This window comes from Pristis pectinata, chromosome 3 (assembly GCF_009764475.1).
Source record: "Pristis pectinata isolate sPriPec2 chromosome 3, sPriPec2.1.pri, whole genome shotgun sequence".
In the NCBI taxonomy this organism is placed as follows: domain Eukaryota; kingdom Metazoa; phylum Chordata; class Chondrichthyes; order Rhinopristiformes; family Pristidae; genus Pristis; species Pristis pectinata.
In genome coordinates, this window is record NC_067407.1 from 1,003,483 (window position 1) to 1,024,625 (window position 21,143).

The 21,143-nt window shown below is 47.4% G+C and overlaps 1 protein-coding gene across 1 annotated transcript in view; it reads right to left on the reverse strand.

Moving 5' to 3' along the window:
- Nucleotides 1-7,118: 7,118 nt before the first annotated feature.
- LOC127568899 (uncharacterized) overlaps nucleotides 7,119-21,143 on the reverse strand; it is a 59,527-nt gene continuing 45,502 nt past the window's right edge. The window contains exons 6-9 of the mRNA XM_052013150.1: nucleotides 17,661-17,754; nucleotides 15,732-15,815; nucleotides 8,653-8,791; nucleotides 7,119-7,229 (exon numbers count right to left, since the gene is read on the reverse strand). Of these exons, the coding sequence (XP_051869110.1) occupies nucleotides 7,198-7,229; nucleotides 8,653-8,791; nucleotides 15,732-15,815; nucleotides 17,661-17,754 (349 nt within the window). The 3' untranslated portion in view covers nucleotides 7,119-7,197. The remainder of the gene's footprint in view (nucleotides 7,230-8,652; nucleotides 8,792-15,731; nucleotides 15,816-17,660; nucleotides 17,755-21,143) is intronic.

The window sequence follows — 21,143 nt, forward strand, 5'->3', positions numbered from 1 at the left end:
TCATGTGCAGGCAGAAGAGATTTAGTTTAATTTGTCATCAAGTTTGGTGCAGTCCTGGTGAGCCGAAGGGCCTGTTCCTGTGTTGGACTGTTCTGTGTTCTAAAACATTGCATGTTATATCCTAATCAGAAAGGACAGGGGAGGAGGAAGGGTTGGGGAGCCGGGTAATTAGTGATATCATTGTGGTAACAGGGCACAGACTGCCCAAGGGTCAGAAACACAGAACATAGAACATTACAGCACAGTCCAGGTCCTTCGGCCCACAATGTTGTGCCGACATTTTATCCTGCTCTAAGATCTATCTAACCTTTCCCTCCCACATAGCCCCCCATTTCTCTATCATTCATGTGTCTATCTAAGAGTCTCTAAGAACCATAGAACAATACGGCACAATACAGGCCCTTCGGCCCACCATGTTGTGCCGCCCTTCAAACCACACTTAAGACTATCTAACCCCTTCCTCCCACATATCCCTCTATTTTAAATTCCTCCATATGCTTATCTAACAATCTCTTGAACTTGACCAACGTATCAGCCTCCACCACCACCCCAGGCAGCGCATTCCATGCACCAACCACTCTCTGGGTGAAAAACCTCCCTCTGACATCTCCCTTGAACTTCCCACCCATTACCTTAAAGCCATGTCCTCTTGTTTTGAGCATTGGTGCCCTGGGAAAGAGGCGCTGGCTGTCCACTCTGTCTATTCCTCTTAATATCTTGTATACCTCGATCATGTCTCCCCTCATCCTCTTTCTCTCCAATGAGTAAAGCCCTAGCTCCTTTAGTCTCTCCTCATAATCCATACTCTCTGATCCAGGCAGCATCCTGGTAAATGTCTTCTGCACCCTTTCCAATGCCTCCACATCCTTCCTATAATGAGGCGACCAGAACTGGACACAGTACTCTAAGTGTGGTCTAACCAGAGTTTTGTAAAGCTGCATCATTACTTCATGGCTCTTAAACTCGATCCGAGGACTTATGAAAGCTAACATCCCATAAGTTTTCTTAACTACCCTATCCACCTGTGAGGCGACTTTCAGTGATCTGTGGATATGAACCCCCAGATCCCTCTGCTCCTCTACACTCCCCAGAATCCTGCCATTTACCTTGTATTCCTCCTTGGAGTTTGTCCTTCCAAAGTGTACCACCTCACACCTCTCCAGATTGAACTCCATCTGCCACTTCTCAGCCCAGCTCTGCATCCTATCAATATCCCTCTGTAAGCTTCGACAGCCCTCCACACTATCCACAACACCACCGATCTTTGTGTCATCTGCAAACTTGCTAACCCACCCTTCCACCCCCTCATCTGTCATTAATAAATATCACAAAAAGTAGAGGTCCCAGAACCGATCCCTGTGGGACACCACTAGTCACAGCCTTCCAATCTGAATGCACTCCCTCCACCACAGCCCTCTGCTTTCTACAGACAAGCCAATTTTGAATCCACACTGCCAAGCCTCCCTGGATCCCTTGCCCTCTGACCTTCTGAAGAAGCCTACCATGCGGAACCTTATCAAACGCCTTACTAAAATCCATGTAGACCACATCTACTACACTACCCTCATCAATCTTCCTGATCACCTCCTCAAAGAATCCTATCAGGCTTGTGAGGCAAGATCTTCCCTTCACAAATCCATGCTGGCTGTCCCTAATCAGTCCATGATTCCTTAAATGTTCATAGATCCCATCTCTTAGAATCTTTTCTAACAGCTTACCCACCACAGACGTAGGGCTCACTGGTCTGTAATTCCCTGGACTATCCCTACTACCTTTCTTGAATAAGGGGACAACATTCGCCACCCTCCAATCCTCCGGTACCATCCTTGTGGACAACGAGGACTCAAAGATCCTAACCAACGGTTCAGCAATCTCTTCCCTTGCCTCACGAAGCAGTCTGGGGAGTACTCTGTCAGGCCCTAGGGACTTATCTGTCCTAATATTTTCTAACAACTTCAACACATTCTCTCTCTTAATATCTACATACTCTAGAACATTACCCTCACCAACACTGTCCTCAGCATCATCAAGACCCCTCACCTTGGTGACAACTGAAGAGAAGGTAGGGACATGTTCGGCACAGCTTTGTGGGCTGCTGTAATTGTTCTATGTTCTATGTTCTAGAAGTATTCATTGAGAACCTCACCCACTTCCAGGCACATTTTCCCACCTTTGTCTTTAATCGGACCTTTACTCTCGTCATCTTTCTGCTCTTCACATACGAGAAAAAAGCCTTGGGATTCTCCTTAACCCTACTTGCCAAAGCCTTTTCATGTCCCCTTCTCGCTCTCCTCAGCCCTTTCTTAAGTTCCTTCCTTTCTACTCTATATTCCTCACGAGCCCTATCTGATCCTTGCTGCTTACACCTTATGTATGCTGCCTTCTTCTTCCTAACTAGTTGTTCCACCTCTCTCGTCACCCACGGTTCCTTCACTCTGCCATTCCTTCTCTGCCTCACCGGGACAAATTTATCCCTAACATCCTGCATAAGATCCCTGAACATCAAAAGATCCCTGAACATCAATCACATCTTCATAGTACATTTCCCTTCAAAAATGTCATCCCAATTTACACTCAAGTTCTCGCCTTATAGCCTCATAATTTGCCTTTCCCCAATTAAATATCTTCCCGTCCTCTTTGCTCCTATCCCTGTCCATGACAACTCTAAAGGTTATGGAGCAACAGTCACTGTCCCCCAAGTGCTCACCCACCGATAGATCTGTCACCTGTCCCGGTTCATTACCTAAAACTAGATCTAATATGGCATTCCCTCTAGTCGGCCTGTCAACATACTGTGTCAGGAATCCATCCTGGACACACTTAACAAACCCCGCCCTGTCTAAACCTTTGGCACTAAGTAGGTGCCAATCAATATTTGGAAAGTTGAAGTCTCCCATTATAATAACCCTGTTATTTTCACATCTTTGCAAAAACTGCCTCCCAATCTGCTCCTCAGTATCCCTACTGCTACTGGGGGGCCTATAGAGTACTCTTAAATGTCCCTAATGTATCTGCCCCCACAACCTCTGCTGGCAGTGTGTTACACGCACCCACCACTCTCTGTGTAAAAAAACTTACCCCTGACATCCCCCTTATACCTTCCTCCAATCACCTTAAGATTATGTCCCCTCATGTTAGCCATTGTCACCCTGGGAAAAAATCTCTGACTGTCCACTCAATCTATGCCTCTTATCATCTTGTACACCTCTATCAAGTCACCTCTCACCCTCCTTCTCTCCAAAGAGAAAAGCCCTAGCTCACTCAACCTATCCTCATAAGCCATGCTCTCCAATCCAGACAGCATCCTAGTAAATCTCCTCTGCATCCTCTCTAAAGCTTCCACATCCTTCCTATAATGAGGCGACCAGAACCGAACACAATACTCCAAGTGCGGTCTAACGAGAGTTCTATAGAGCTGCAACATCACCCCGCGGCTCTTGAACTCAATACCCCGACTAATGAAGGCCAACACTCCATACGCCTTCTTAACAACCCTATCGACCTGTATGGCAACCTTGAGGAATCTATGGACGTGGGCCCCAAGATCCCTCTGTTCCTCCACACTGCTAAGAGTCCTGCCATTAACCTTGTATTCTGCCTTCGAATTCGATCTCCCGAAGTGTATCACAAGTGTAACATACCTAAGCCACAATAACTGGGCAAAAAGGCAAGGAGAGACTAATCCTGATAATGGGAGCAAAGTGTAGAGGTAGAGGAGGTCCAACAACAATCTCAGGAGATTTCAGCCACACCCAAATAAACTGACAGGAGACAATGAGAGAAGACTGCTGTTTCTTTCTTTTACAGGCAGGAATAATTTCTTCCCCAAGATATAACAATCCCAACAAGAGAGGCAGTCTGTCAGATCTGAAGAAGACAACCTTGGAAAATGTAATGGAATGTAAGGGAAGGAAAATGGGAGCATATAAGCAGTAGTGATCACAAATTTATTTATATATTCCTTCCTCCACCTCCTTAGATATATTTCAAGTAGAGGTATCTAAATATTTGAAACATCAAGGAATTGAGGGTTATGGGGAACTTACTCAGAAGAGAAGCCGAGGCCAGCACAGATCAACTACAATTATATGGAATGGTGGGGCAAGCTTGAGGGGCCAAGTAGACTTTTCCTGCTCTTATTTTCTTGTCTTATTTTTTTCCTGTCCAATGGTAAGTGATAAACTAAGCAAACATGGAGGGGAAAAACCCCAGGTCCAGATGGATTGTATCTATGAATACTAATAAAGTTCAGGAAAATACTGCAAAGGCTTTATTACCGATAAAAAAAAGAATGCTCTGATATTGGAAAACTAATGTTATGCCAATGTACAAGTGAGTTGGAAGAGACCAAATAGCCTGATGTCAAAGGTAGGAGAGAGAATGGAATCCTGACTCAAAGATGCAACAGAGAAAAAAACTAGAAAATTAAAATTCAGTAAAGAGTAGTCAGCACAGACATCAAAGCAAAGGTCAGACATGACTAACTGCTCTTTTTGGAGAGGTTACAAAGATGGTAGAACCGTGTAATTAATCTCAGGTAGGCAACTGGTCAGCATGGATGTCGGGCTGAAGGGCCTGTTTCTGTGCTGTACAACTCTATGACTCCATCACTCTAAATGCAAAATACATGGACTTCTAAGGAGGTCCCAACAGTAGACGTGATCAATATCAGAAGCTAGTGTCGAGGACCAGTCATACAAGGTAAAGTAAGTTGACCACGAGGTGCAGATCATACAGTACGTGCTGAACGCTGTTATTCAGATTAATGAATGGTGGAGAGAGGTGTTCCTCAGGGATCAGTGCAGGGATCACTGCTGGTCACACCTTCAGGATTAGGAAGGACAATTATTATGAAATAAGGGCAGAGAGTTTTAGTCATCAGGAAAAATCAGGGGCCATGAAGATGCTCCTCTTGCAGAAACACAGAACTAGAGGCCGTAGATACAGTAGTTTAGGAGAAACACAGCAAGCAACTAAAATGTGGAACGCGCTCCCACGGGGGATTGGTTGAAGCAAATCACAGAGAGAGATTTAAGGGGAAGCTGGATAAACACAAGAATAAGAAAGTTATGGTGACAGGTGAGATGGAGGGGACCTGTGAAAATGTTCATGGACATGTTAGTATTTACAAAGCAGACCGTTCAGGCGATGTAAGATTATATAATACCATAAAGCTGTTTACTGTATCATCTAAATTAGTGTCATCATCAAGTCAGCTATTTATAAATACAGTAAAAAGCTGAGGCCCGAGCAACCTGAGTCAGCAATATTGTACTTCTGGTGCACTGATACAGCAGGCTCTTTAACTACATTTAACATCACTGCAAAATCTGATCACAGAAGAGATCTGGCCTAAGGACGAAGTGGGCCTACCTAAAACAACGAGGCACAGTCTCAGGATAGAGACACCAGAGACTGCAGGTGCTGGAACCTGGAGCAACAAGCAACATGCTGGAGGAACTCAGCAGGTCGAGCAGCATCTGTGGGGGGGAAAGGAATTGTCGATGTTTTGGGTGGAGAGTCCTGATGCAGGATTTCAACCTGAAACATTGACAACTGCCTCACCCCCCACATTTGCTGCTCGACCTGCTGAGTTCCTCCACTGCCTCGCCCCCCACAGATGCTGGACTCGCTGAGTTCCTCCACTGCCTCGCCCCCCACAGATGCTGGACTCGCTGAGTTCCTCCACTGCCTCGCCCCCCACAGATGCTGGACTCGCTGAGTTCCTCCACTGCCTCGCCCCCCACAGATGCTGGACTCGCTGAGTTCCTCCACTGTCTCGCCCCCCACAGATGCTGGACTCGCTGAGTTCCTCCACTGCCTCGCCCCCCACAGATGCCGGACTCGCTGAGTTCCTCCAGCATGTTGCTTGTTGCTTGAGTCTCGAGATGCTGACGAGGAGTTTCTTCCTTCAGAGAGCCATGAATACTTGGCATTCTCAACCCCAGGCACTGTGAATACTGAGTCATTAAGTATATTCAAGAAAGACAGATTTTGAACTATGGGAATAATCAAGGGTTCCGGACACTGGCAGAGTAGAGCTGACATTAATGATGGGGTGATTGGTGATCTTATTGAAAGCAGGTCCAAAGGGCTGAGGCTCACTCCTGCTACTGTTTCTGATGTTCGAGAGTGTTTATCCTGACAATGCAAAGATACATTCAACTTCTCCACTCCCTACCTCTCACCCCTGACCAATTCCCCATTTAGACCGTGCTCTAATGTTTGCAAATCGCCTCTTCTGTGGAACTTCATCAAAAGCCTTTTGGAAGTTAATATAAATAATATCCACTGACATATCCCCATTTACCAATTCATTACATCCTCAAAAAAAATTAACTGGCTTCATTAGACACGAGTCGTTCCTTTTAACCCAAGCTCGCTCTCTCTGATCTCTGTGCTTCTGCAAGTGCTCAGATACTCTGTTCCAAATTAACAAATTCCGGAAACATTACTTGAACAGATCCATCCTCAGCTTATCTTGCCCACCCGTCTTAAATCATAGAGCTGCCTTGGCAGTTTTCCAGGCCAGCGAGGCAATTCCTCAATTGAGAATATCTCGGCCAACACATTAATAATTTCCTTACATGCTCCCTGTAGTACTTCTGTGATGGAAACCATTGGTTCCTAAAGATTAGTCCATGCTTAATCTCATTAATTGTCCCATCACTGAATCTAACAGATTTTTCAATTTATTTCTAGTTTTCCTGTTTCACTGACTGTGAGATTAACTATTTAGTAAGGATCCATCTTCAGATTTCCAAGTGAGCTATCTGGGGTGTCAGTCAATAAGCAGCCACAATACTTTTGCTCTTAAAACCTGCAGTGTTCTCCTTGATGTCCCCCACACTCTCTCATATTCTCTTTCTGCATCCTTTATCACAATCATTCCATTCCTCTGTGTTTCTTTTACCTCATCTGCAGGACTTCCAGTGTTCTGCTTTTATACAATCCATTTCTTCTGGTTTTAATCTTTCTCATTTCTCTTGCTATCCCAGGTTGATTCATTAAACATGTGGAGTTCTGGCTTTCAGGGGGCATTGAGTCAAACAACACAGAAACAGCCCTTCGGCCCACCATCAAGTGCCCATCTACACCAATCCTATTTACCTGCACTTGCCTTCTCTGCCTTGCTGATTCAAGTGCTTGTCCAGATGTTTATTAAATGTTGTGAGAGTCTCTGCCTTCACCAGCCCCTCAGGCAGTGCGTTTCAGATTCCAACCTCCCTCTGGGGGAAGAAAATTCTTCGTCAGATCCCCTGCACTCCACCTACCCCTTGCCCTAAGCCTTTACCCTGTAATTTTAGACACCACTGCTATGGGGAAAAGTTTTTCACTATCTACGTCCCTCATAACTTTGTACAGCTCTATCAGGTCCCCCCTCAGCCCCCCTCTGTGCCAAGGAAAATTCTCTCCTCACAACTGGGCGATGAGAGTTGGGACACCATGTTGTAACTTTACCTGACACCGGTTATGCCACACTTGGAGTACTGTGCGCAGTTCTGGTCATCGCACTATAGGAAAGATGTGGTTGTGTTGGAGAGGGTGCAGAGGATGTTGCCTGGCTCGGATGACGATAGTTGCGGGGAGAGAGTGGACAGGCCAGGCTTGTTCTCCCTGGAGTGAAGGAGGCTGAGAGGTGACCTGATCGATGTGTATATGACGATGAGACACATACATAGGGTAGATAGTCAGATACTTTTTCCCAGGGTAGGGCAATCAAAAACAAGATGGCGTAGGTTTAAGGTGAGAGGAAGGAGTTTTAAAGGGCATTTGAGGGGAAAGTTGTTTTTTTTACACACACGTGTTATTATGTGTTGTTATGTAGTTATAATAAAGAACTACAGTTCCCAGTGGGCAATGCAAGGGGTCACATGGGGGAACAGGAAGTGGCTGGAAAGAACGGGAAAAGCAGCCAGCCTGGTGTTGTAAGTCTGTGCAGTCTGTTGTTTTGTTGTTTTTCAATAAATGTTCCGATGTTAAACCCACGCCAAGTTTGTCTTGTGATGAAGAACAAACATAACACACACACAAACATATATATATGTTTGTGTGTGTGTTATGTTTGTTATAATATATATATATATATATATATATATATATATATATATATAGAGAGAGAGTAACCTGGAACGCGCTGCCAGAGGAGGTGGCGGAGTCAGATACAGTCACTGTGTTTAAGTGACATTTAGACAGACACTTAAATCGACAAGGCAGAGAAGGATATGTTTCTAATGCAGACAACTGGGATTAGTGTAGATGAGCAAGAAGGTCACCATGGATATGAAGGGCTGAAGGGCCTGCTTCTGTGCAGTAGAACTCTATGAAAAGCTCCATCCCAGGAAACATCCTGGTGAATCTCCTCTGCACCCTCTCCAGTGTGATCACATCCTTCCTACAGTGTGGCAATCAGAACTATACCTGGTGGCTTGACCTATCCAATGTTTTATAAACTCATACCATAACTTCCCTGATCTTGTATTCTGTGCCCTGACCAATGAAGAGAAGTATTTTTCACCATGTATTCCACTAAATATTTTTTCTTGAACACTTCCATTGCTGTTTCAGTGCTCCTGAGATCAGTACAGTTTTAGATCAATGATAGCATTTCACGTCCATTCCTTTACTCCATTCACAAGTTCAGTCACTTACCTACTTGTGGGGTCACATTTGGCCGATGGAGTGTTGTGTCCCTGACAGGGCTGCTCTTCTGAAGTTTTAAGTTCCACCTCTTCCTCTCCGAGATGCATGGGTAAACACCAGAGGTTATTTCTTTGGCTTCATACCGGGCCTGAACGTACACAATGTCACACAAATAACTGAACCATTTCAGTACACGTCTGTCTGCTGACAGTGATATAAGCAGCTTAATAAAGAGACAAAGAAAATTACAAATGCTGGCAATCTTAAAATTCTGTAGTGGTATAACACTGCCTACACTCTCTCATATACACACACCCACACGCACGCGCGCACGCAGGCACTCGTGTGCACACACAAAAGCACACATGTACATACACACACATGCTGGCACGTGCGCACAGTCACGCACACATATACACACACACACACAGGCACAAACACAAACACACACGTACATGTGCGCGCGCGCACACACACACATACATACATGTGCGCGCACACGCACACGCACACACATGCATACAACCAAGAGCTGGAAGTGGAAGTCTAGACAGGCTTCCTTTCCTGAAGCTGAATGTAGCTCCTGGCATTGGCCAGGTGAACAACTGTTTTCAAGGAGCACCCATGGGTGTCTCAGTCAGCATCCCACCATGTGCTGAAATTAATCCCCAAATCCATTGGAAGTATGTTTCAGACCAGCCACAGTAACTGTGGAAAAAGAGTTCAACATTGATTACAAGTAGAATGATGCCAATTATTCAAACAGGATCATTTCCTTCTAAAGCAAAAACTAAACTGCTGCAAGAACTCTCTATAGGAAGGATGTGGGAGCTTTAGAGAGGGTGCAGAGGAGATTTACCAGGATGCTGCCTGGATTGGAGAGCATGTCTTATGAGGAGAGGTTGAGTGAGCTGGGACTTTTCTCTTTGGGGAGAAGGAGGATGAGAGGTGACTTGATAGAGGTGCACAAGATGATAAGAGGCATAGATTGAGTGGACAGTCAGAGACTTTTTCTCAGTGCGACAGTGGCTAACATGAGGGGACATAATTTTAAGGTGATTGGAGGAAGGTATAAGGGGGATGTCAGGGGTAAGTTTTTTTTACACAGAGAGTGGTGGATGCGTGAAACGCACGGCCGGCAGAGGTTGTGGGGGCAGATTCATTAGGGACATTTAAGAAACTCTTAGATAGACACATGAATGATAGAGAAATGGGGGGCTACGTGGGAGGGAAGAGTTAGGTAGATCTTAGAGCAGGATGAAATGTTGGTACAACATTGTGGGCCGAAGGGCCTGTACTGTAGTGTTCTCTGTTCTATGTTCTAACTCAGAGGGTCAGGCAGCATCTGTGGAGACAAAGGGATGTGTAAATGTTACAGGACAAGACCCTCAATCCCTGTTCCTTCACATATGTTGCTTGATCTTTACTTCGGATTCCAGAAAACTCAAGAAATAACAAGAGACTCTCATGTCTTCATTTTCTTTTAACTATGGTTAATACTTCATCTGTATAATATTCAGTAATTATAAAACAGCCAGACCTGAGAAATTTTAAATGAAAGAAAGTGAATTCATAGAACACAGAATGGTACAGCACAGCAACAGGCTCTTCGGCCCACAACGCCCATGCCGACTATGAAGCCAAGTTTAAACTAATCCCATCTGACTGCACATGGTCCGTATTCCTCCATTCCCTGTCCGTTCATGTGTCTAAATGCATTTTAAATGTTGCCATTATATCTGCTTCCATCACTGCCCTGGCAGTGCAGTCCAAGAACCTACCATCCTGTGTAACAAAACTTGCCATGTAAATATCCTTTAAACATTCCCCCTCTCACCAGAACTGCACACAATACTACAAATGTGACCTAACCAAAGTTTTACACAGTTGCAACATGACTTCTCAATTTTTATTCTCAATACCCCAACCGATGAAGGCAAGCATGCCGCATGCCTTCTTTACCCCACCTTTCTATCTGTATTCCCACGTTCAGGGAGCTTGGACTTGCACCTCAAGATTCCACAGTATGCTGATATTCTAGGGCAATGGTCCTCAGGGTCCTGCCATTGACTCTTACGTTTGACCTCCCAAAGTGCAACACCTCACACTTGTCAGGGTGAAACTCCATCCAGCATTTCTCTGCCCACATTTCTCATTGGTCTATATCCTGCTGTATCCTTTGACAACTTTCCTTAATATCTACAACTCCGCCAATTTTCGTGTTCCTTACAGGACACCACTGGTCTCAGACCCCCAGTTAGAATAACCCCTCAGGCAGGAGGTACAGAAGCCTGAAGTCCCACACCACCAGCAAGAACAGCTACTTCCCTTCAACCATTCAGTTCTTTAACCAACCAGCACAACCCTAATCACTACAGTTTAGCAACACTATGATCACTTCGATCACTTTGCACTAAAATGGACTTTTTTTTGTTCTAATTGTGTTCTCTCTTGTAAAAATTGTATATGATTTAGGTTTAATTTATATTTTTCTTGTGAATGCTGCTTATCTGATGCTCTGTGCCTGTGATGCTGCTGCAAGTAAGCTTTTCATTGCACCTGGACTTGTGCAGAATCCAATTTATCAAGACTCCATGTATCCCATGTGCCTTAATCTTTTGGATCAACCTACTATGAGAGACCTTATCAAATGCCACGCAGACAACATCCACTGCCCTAACCTCATCAATCATCTTCGTCACCTCCTCAAAAAACTCAGTCAAGTTTATAAGACATGACTTCTCCTGCACAAAACCATGCTGACTATCCCTAACAAGTCCATGCTTTTCCAGATGCAAGTAAATCCTGTCCGTAAGAATCTTCTCCAACAATTTCCCTGCCACTGACGTAAGACTCACCAGCCTATCCCTACTGCCGACTTAAAACAAAGGAAGGACACCGGTTTTTCTCCAGTCCTCTGGGACCTTGTCTGTGGTTAAAGAGGATACAAAGATCTCCGTCAAGGCCCCAGCAATCTCCTTTCTTGCCTTCACAATAGTGAAAGTAGGAGTAGGAGATGGCAGATAAATGCGTGGCTGAGAAGTTGGTCAGGAGGGAGGGTTTTAGATTTTTGGATCATTGGGATATATTCTGGGGAAGGTGGGACCTGTACAGAGAGGACGGGTTACGCCCAAACCTGAGCGGGGCCAATATCCTTGCAGCCAGGTTTGCTAGGGTGGTTCAGGAGGGTTTAAGCTAGATTGCGAGGGGGAAGGGAACCAGAGTAGTAGGTCAGAGGAAGAAGGGGATGGGGAAAAGTCAGATCTGCTTTGAGGAAGGAGAAGCAGAGTACAGGCTACAAAAGTAGTAAGGTGGATGGGCTAAAGTGCATTTACTTGAATGCAAGAAGCATCAGGAATAAGGGAGCTGAACTGAGAGCTTGAATAAGTACATGGGACTATGATATTGTGGCCATTACAGAGACATGGCTGACATCGGGGCTGGAATGGATATTGAATATTCCTGGTTTTCAGTGGTTTAACAGGGATAGGGAGGGGGGGAGAAGAGGAGGAGGGGTTGCGATACTGGTCAGGGACACGGTTACAGCTGCAGAAAGGGTAGATAATGTAGAAGGATCCTCTCTAGAGTCAATATGGTTGGAAGTTAGAAATAAGAAAGGGGCAGTTACCCTCCTGGGAGTATTCTATAGGCCCCCCGGTAGCAGTAGGGATACTGAGGAGCAGATTGGGAAGCAGTTTTTGGAGAGAGATGAAAATAACAGGGTTATTATAATGGGAGACTTCAACTATCCAAATATTGATTGGCACCTACTTAGTGCCAAAGGCTTAGACGGGGCGCAGTTTGTTAAGTGTGTCCAGGACGGATTCCTGACGCAGTATGTTGACAGACCGACTAGAGGGAATGCCATCTTAATCTAGTTTTAGGTAATGAACCGGGTCAGGTGACAGATCTATCGGTGGGTAAGCATTTGGGGGACAGTGACCACTGCTCCATAACCTTTAGAAGGAACCATGGGTGACAAGAGAGGTGGAACAACTAGTTAGGAAGAAGAGGGCAGCATACATAAGGTGTAAGCAGCAAGGATCAGATAGGGCTCGTGAGGAATATAGAGTAGAAAGGAAGGAACTTAAGAAAGGAGAGTGAGAAGGGGACATGAAAAGGCTTTGGCGAGTAGGGTTAAGGAGAATCCCAAGGCTTTTTCTCGTACGTGAAGAGCAGAAGGATGGCTAGGGTAAAGGTAGGTCCGATTAAAGACAAAGGTGGGAGGATGTGCCTGGACGCTGTGGAAGTGGGTGAGGTTCTCAATGAATACTTCTCTTCAGTATTCACCAAGGAGAGGGGTCTTGATGATGCTGAGGACAGTGTTGGTGAGGGTAATGTTCTAGAGTACGTAGATATTAAGAGAGAGGATGTGTTGGAGCTGTTAGAAAATATTAGGACAGATAAGTTCCCGGGGCCTGACAGAATATTCCCCAGGCTGCTTCGTGAGGCGAGGGAGGAGACTGTTGAACTGCTGGTTAGGATCTTTGAGTCCTCGTTGTCCACGGGGATGGTACTGGAGGATTCGAGGGTGGCGAATGTTGTCCCCTTATTCAAAAAAGGTAGCTGGGATAGTCCAGGGAATTACAGACCGGTGAGCCTTACGTCTGTGGTGGGTAAGCTGTTGGAAAGGATTCTAAGAGATAGGATCTATGAGCATTAACAGAAACGTGGACTGATTAGGGACAGCCAGCATGGCTTTGTGAAGGGAAGATCTTGCCTCACAAACCTGATAGGGTTCTTTGAGGAGGTCACCAGGAAGATTGATGAGGGTAGTGCAGTGGATGTGGTCTACATGGATCTTAGTAAGGCATTTGACAAGGTTCCGCATCGTAGGCTTCTTCAGAAGGTCAGAGGCCAAGGGATCCAGGGAGGCTTGGCCATGTGGATTCAAAATTGGCTTGCCTGTAGAAAGCAGAGGGTTGTGGTGGAGGGAGTGCATTCGGATTGGAGGGCTGTGACTAGTGGTGTCCCACAGGGATCGGTTCTGGGACCTCTACTTTTTGTGATATTTATTAACGACAGATGAGGGGGTGGAAGGGTGGGTTAGCAAGTTTGCAGATGACACAAAGATTGGTGGTGTTGTGGATAGTGTGGAGGGCTGTCGAAGCTTACAGAGGGATAGTGATAGGATGCAGAGCTGGGCTGACAAGTGGCAGATGGAGTTCAATCCAGAGAAGTGTGAGGCGGTACACTTTGGAAGGACAAACTCCAAGGCAGAGTACAAGGTAAATGGCAGGATTCTGGGCAGTGTAGAGGAGCAGAGGGATCTGGGGGTTCATATCCACAGATCACTGAAAGTTGCCTCGCAGGTGGATAGGGTAGTTAAGAAAGTTTATGGGATGTTAGCTTTCATAAGTCAGGGGATCGAGTTTAAGAGCTGTGAAGTGATGATGTAGCTTTACAAAACTCTGGTTAGGCCACACTTAGAGTACTGTGTCCATTTCTGGTCACCTCATTATAGGAAGGATGTGGAGGCGTTGGAAAGGGTGCAGAGGAGATTTACCAGGATGCTGCCTGGATCAGAGAGTATGGATTATGAGGAGAGACTACAGGAGCTAGGGCTGTTCTCATTGGAAAGAAGGAGGATGAGAAGAGACATGATAGAGGTATACAAAATATTGAGAGGAATAGATAGAGTGGACAGCCAGCACCTCTTTCCCAGGGCACCAATGCTCGAAATAAGAGGACATGGCTTTAAGGTAATGGGTGGGAAGTTCAAGGGTGATGTCAGAAGGAGGTTTTTCACCCAGAGAGTGGTTGGTGCATGGAATGCGCTGCCTGGGGTGGTGGTGGAGGCTGATACATTGGACAAGTTCAAGACATTGTTAGATAAGCATATGGAGGAATTTAAGTTAGAGGGATATGTGGGAGGAAGGGGTTAGATAGTCTTAGGTGTGGTTTAAAGGGCGGCACAACATGATGGGTCGAAGGGTCTGTATTGTGCTGTATTGTTCTATGGTTCTATGGTTCTAAATAACTATCAGGCCCTGGGGACTTATCCAGCTTAATGTTCTTCAAGTGACCCAACATCTCCCCCTCCTTGATATCAACATGCCCTAGAATATCAGCACACCCCTCCCTGATCTCACTATCCTCCAAGTCCTTCTCCTTGGACATTTCCTGAACAATTTCTGTCCAGGAACTGTAAGTTAATGTAAGTTAGTGTAAGTTAGAACCACATCAAGATAAATACCTTATATTGACAGGCTGGGCTTCTTGTTTTAGAAAGATTTAGCATCCTGAAAGAAGTTTATGGTCCAACTGGTTGGAAAAGGTCAACGTACAGAGATATTTGCACATGGGAGCATTATAAACTCAGAGCCGTTAACACAGGTGGTAGCTCATAAATCCCATGGGGAAAGGATGAGAGTTTTCTTTCCTCAGATATCAGTGAAAATATGGCATTCCCAAAGAAAGTGAATGAAGCAAATTGCAGAGAAAACAATATGAGTCTAGGAGCAAATAGAGAATCAAATGGTCAGCTGAAAAGTTGAGACGAGGCAGGTGAAATGGAAAGAGACTCAGTGGAACATAGACTAGATTTGTTGGACAAACTTGGGCTGTTTTCTCTGGAGTGGTGGAGACTGAGGGGAGACCTTCTATCAGACGTTTATTAACTTATGAGAGGCACAGATACAGTAGACAGCTGGTATCTTTTTCCCAGGGTAGAAATGTTGAATACTAAAGAGCATGCATTTAAGGTGAGAGGGGTACGTTCAGAGGAGATGTGTGGGGCACGTTTTGTTCTTACACAGAGTGGTGGGTGCCTGGATTGCATCGCCAGGGGTGGTGGTAGAGGCAAAAATGATAGAGGCATTTAAAAGGCTCTTAGATAGATACATAAATGTGCAGAGAGTGGAGAGTTATGGACCTAGTGCAGGCAGAAGGGAGCAGTGTCATTAGGTGTCATTAGCTTAATCAGTTTGGCATAACATTGTGTGCCGAAGGGGCCTGTTCCTGTGCTGTACTGTTCTATGTTCTATGTTCTAGATGGGCTGAATGGCCCACATCTGGGCTGAATATCTTATGTAATTCCATGTACTAAGTGGCACTAACTGAGAAACAGTTCCAGAAAGAAGACATACCTCTAACGTCTTAACTTGTAGCTCGTTTATCTGTAACTGTACGGCACAGCACCGACCATCTTGCCTGCTGCTGCTTTTTTCCACCTGGATAAGCAATTACACAATTCATCAGCAGATGAGCATTGATTAGAAATACACTGAAGGCAAGTCTGCAGATTAGAAACGTCCTGGGTAAATTAAACTGAGTAAATAAATGTCAGCTGTGTATCTGCAGCAGCTCTGCTAATGAAAGCTATTGCCAGGAGGTCCCTCTCTCCACCTGCACTGTTCACTGAGGCGCAGAACTCAAAGGGAGGGGAGATTTGCCTAAGTAACCAGCGTCAATCCAGAGAGCTATAATTAAAAACATCCTCCAACTTGGTGCCAACATAGTCCCATACAGCTCCACACACACACCACGTACACAACGCCATGCATGCACGCACATGCGCATGCACCCTTAGTCACTCACACACAGCTATAGATAAGTAGGCACAACACACACACACACAAACACACACAAGCACACACATGCATGCACACACAGAGGCACAAATACAGGCACATGCACGCATACAGGCGCACGCATACAGGCACACGCATAGGCACATGCACGCGCACACACACCACACAAGCACATGTGCACGCACGCACACACACACACAGGGGCACACACATAAACACACAGGCACATATGTGCACACACACACAGGCACACACAAGCAGACACAGGCACACATGCAGACACACACGTGCACACACACGTGTGCACACACACACATACATTATATTGCAAGCATTCCAAGTGTGCAATTGCTCTTCAGTTTTTGAAAGACAAAACATTTCCCATGTTTCTTCTGAAAGGTGTAAATAATCCTAAAGATCTCGGAGCTGAGCCAAAATATTAAAGCTAGTACTAAAGTATTAAATACTTTATTGATGTAGCCAGGAAAGTGATTACATATGATGCTGGAATCTGAAATAGAAACAGGAAATGCTGGAACCACTGGGCTGGTCAGGCAGCATCTGTGGAGAAACAGTCAACATCTCAGGTCTGTGACCCTTCATCAGAAGTGGGAAAGAGAGGGATGCAAGTTAATTATCACTGGGAAAAGGAAGGGAGATATTTGTAAAACACACACAATTGTAAGTCCATGAAAGATTCACTGGAAATAGTCTGATGGGGGCAGTTACCAGCACATAAAGTTCTTGGTCTGTGCAATGAGTTGTTGATGGTGAGACCTCTGGTAAGTACATCTCCCTCACTGCCCTTGGACTGATCGCTTGTTGGGCCGTTTCAAGGACAGCAAGTGACAACCGCATTGTTGTAGATCACATCCAGAGAGATTCCTTCCCCAAAGGGAATTAAAAGATCACATTCCTGAAACCATGTTCCCATCGTTTACCAGATCTGGTTTTATCTTCCAGATTTATTTAACGAATTGAACTTAAATTCCCTTGTTGCTGTTGTGGGTTTTGTCATAGAATAATATAGCATGGAAAGAGGCCGTTTGGCCCATCGAGTCCGTGCCAACCATCCACCACCCATTTACACCAACCCTACATTGATCCCATTTCATTCTCCCCACATTCCCATCAACTCCCCCCAGATTCTACCCCTCACCCACACACTGGGGACAATTTACAGCGGCCAATTACCCCACCAACCCGCACGCCTTTGGGATGTGGGAGGAAACCAGAGCACCCGGGGGAAACCCACGTGGTCACAGGGAGAACGTGCAAAGTCCACACAGACAGCGCCAGAGGTCGGGATTGAACCCGGGTCTCTGGAGCTGAGAGGCAGCGGCTCTGCCCGCTGGGCCACTATGCCATCCTTCTGTGCCCATGCCTTTAGATTATTAGTTGAAGCCTCTGGTGCAGTTACACAAGCACTGCTCCTATTCTGCAGGTGCTCCCAGGCGTTGCCCAGCCCCCACCGCACTGACTCACCCATAGACTGCCATCCTCCAGCCTGTGGATACCCCGTCCACACATGTTCACCTCCGCACATGACACACATTGTTGACCTGGGTCTGAAGTGGCACTGGTTTAGTAAAACAAAACAGAAAATAGTTTAGTACTGGTTACCACTTGCACAGCAACAGGCCCTTCGGCCCACCGAGTCCATGCCGACCATCACCCACCCATTTACACCAACCCTACAATGATCCCATTTTATTCTCCCCACATTCCCATCAACTCCCCCCAGATTCTACCCCTCACCCACACACTGGGGACAATTTACAGACGGCACTGGTGGTCAGGATTGGACCTGGGTCTCTGACACTGTGAGGCAGCGGCTCTGCCAGCTGTGCCACTGAGCCGTGCCTTAATTTAAAATTTAATTGTGTATAGTTTTGGGCCCCTTACCGAGAAAAAGATATACTGACCTTGTAAGCAGCACTAAGGAGATTCACCAGGCTTATTCCTGGGATGAGAGAGTTGTCATACCAAGAAAGACTACATATTTTGGGCCAGTTTTCCATGGAGTTGAGAAGAATGAGGGGTGTATTTATTCAAACATACAAGATCCTAAGTAGGCCTGACAGGGTAGATGTTGGGATGTTTCACCAGTGGGAGAGTCTCGAACAAAGGACAAAACTATGAGGTAAAGGGCCAGACATTTAAACCTGGGGTGCGTAGAAATTTCTGCCGGCAAAGGGTGGTGAATTTCCGGAATTCTCCGCCCCGGTGAGTGGTGGAAGCTGGATCATTAGAAGTTTTTAAAGTGGAGGTGGATAAATGTTTGACAGATTGAGGAACAGAGGGCTGTGGGGAACTGGTACAGGAGAGGAGATGAGGCCGGCATAGGTCAGCCATGATCAGATCGAACCGTGGGGCAGACTAGAGGGGCTGAGTGGCCTACTCCTGTTCCTACTTTCTTGTGTTTTGTGAAGGCTGTCTTCTTTTGGTAAGTTAAACCGGCATACCATGAACAAAGTACACAGATCTCCCAATTTCCCAAGTTAACAGTGCCATTACATCAGAGTCCAGCTGGAATTCTAACCACATGTCAACGGGGAGCATGAGAGATTTCCTAACGCAAGATATGGCAGAGGCTGGATTTCTGAAATAAAACAGAGAATGCTGGTCTGCATCTGTGGAGAGAAGCCACAGACATCTCTGGCTCCTGCTGTACCTGTTCCTTCTCCAGGCTGCCGACTATTCCCTGTCTTTTGTCAATCACAGGACCTCTCTAAGGATCCTTAATGAATACTCTCAATTGGTCTGAACAATCCCTCTGGGTACCTTGAGCAATCGTCCTGAGTTCAGCTGCAGCTGATGAGGTCATCGGTCTGGTGACCCTCTCTGGAAGTCATTGGCGGCTTGAGGACCCTTCAGACACTGAGAAAGCTGAGATATACATGAACACTGAGGGGAAGAAACAACGTTTGTCGACATATTCCTCCCAAAAATGTTCAGGAGCCACCTTCCTACCTCCATCTCTCCCAGAGATGCATACCTGGAGATGGAATTCTTGACTTGGCTCAGGTACTTTTTCTGGAGCATGGACAGCAGCCAAAGCCTGAGGAAGGAGGGGACCTTATCCCCAAAGATCCATCCACACCTGGACTGTTTGGCCCTCAGAAGGCAAAGTCACGCTCTCACTCTGAACCTCCTTGGTTCTGGCTCATTACAGTGGAGGCAACTGATCTGTGCTATAATTTCCAGTCTGCTGCACACCACTGTGTTCAGACAGTTACCAACAATCTCCACACAGATAGAAGGGACTGGGGCTGTTTTGTGTGGGGTTGCCAGGATTACGTGCTTCACAACGGTAACATTCCATTAATACAAACACAAGAGGAGCAGGAGCAGAGAACAGCACAGCACAGGAGCAGGCCACTGGGCTAGATCCTTGGGGACCTTTGAGAGCAAAAACCCCTCCTTCCTCACCCTATGACCCGTCTCTGCTTTAGCAGATGCCCCACGAATAAACAAACGACTGACAGGATTAGCTGGAGTCCTGAGGAGATTCTCAAGATGTTGGGGTGCTTGTGGTGCTGTTGATCCACAGCCATCACCTGCTGCCTCGCCCAACCTCACCTTCAGGAAAGCCCAGTCATTGCCTGAGGCCCTGGGAGAGAAAAAGGAAGAAAGTGGAGGGGGGGAGGGAGGAGGAGGGGGGGAGGAGGAGGAGGGGGGGAGGAGGAGGGGGGGAGGAGGGGAGGAGGAGGAGGAGGGGGGGAGGGGGGAGGAGGAGGGGGGGAGGAGGGGGGGAGGAGGGGGGGAGGAGGGGGGGAGGAGGAGGGGGGGAGGAGGGAGGAGGAGGGGGGGAGGGAGGAGGGGATGAGGAGGGGGGGAGGAGGGGGGGAGGAGGGGGGATGAGGAGGGGGGGATGAGGAGGGGGATCTGGAGGGGGGATGAGGAGGGGGAGATGAGGAGGGGGGAGGAGGAGGGGAGGAGGAGGAGGAGGAGGAGGAGGGGAGGAGGAGGGGGGAGGAGGAGGGGAGGAGGAGGAGGGGGGGAGGGGGGGAGGAGGAGGGGGGGAGGAGGGGGGGAGGGGGGGGGGAGGAGGGGGGGAGGAGGAGGGGGGGAGGAGGGAGGAGGAGGGGGGAGGGAGGAGGGGAGGAGGAGGGGGGGAGGAGGGGGGGAGGAGGGGGGAGGAGGGGGGAGGAGGAGGAGGAGGGGGGAGGAGGAGGAGGGGGGGAGGAGGAGGAGGAGGAGGGGGGGAGGAGGGGGGGAGGAGGAGGAGGAGGAGGAGGAGGGGGGGAGGAGAGGAGGAGGAGGAGGAGGGGGGAGGAGGGGGGGAGGAGGAGGAGGAGGAGGAGGAGGGGGGGAGGAGGGGGGGAGGAGGAGGAGGAGGAGGAGGAGGAGGAGGAGGAGGAGGGGGGGGAGGAGGGGAGGAGGAGGAGGGGGGGAGGAGGAGGAGGGGGGGAGGAGGGGGGGAGGAGGGGGGGAGGAGGAGGAGGAGGAGGAGGAGGAGGGGAGGAGGAGGAGGAGGGGGGGAGGAGGAGGAGGAGGAGGAGGAGGAGGAGGAGGAGGGGGGGAGGAGGAGGAGGAGGGGGGGAGGAGGAGGAGGAGGAGGCAGAGGAAGAAAGCCCTGACAGACAGCAGTGATGTCAAACCTCCTCTGGGTACGCTGTCAGGTCCAATTTGATCACCCAGATTTTTGCACAGCGTCACAGCTCATAGAGCTGCTACCTTACAGGTTCAACCCTGACCTCCGGCGCTGTCTGTGTGGAGTTTGCACGTTCTCCCTGTGACCGCGGAGGTTTCCCCCGGGTGCTCCGGTTTCTTCCCACATGCCAAAGACGGGCGGGTCGGTGGGTTAACTGGCTGCTGTAAACTATCTCCAGTGTGTGGGTGAGGGGTAGAATCTGGGGGGAGTTGGTGGGAATGTGGGGAGAATGAAATAGGATCAGTGTAGGGTTGGTGTCAATGTGTGGTTGATGGTCGGCACGGACTCAGTGGGCTGAAGGGCCTGTTTCT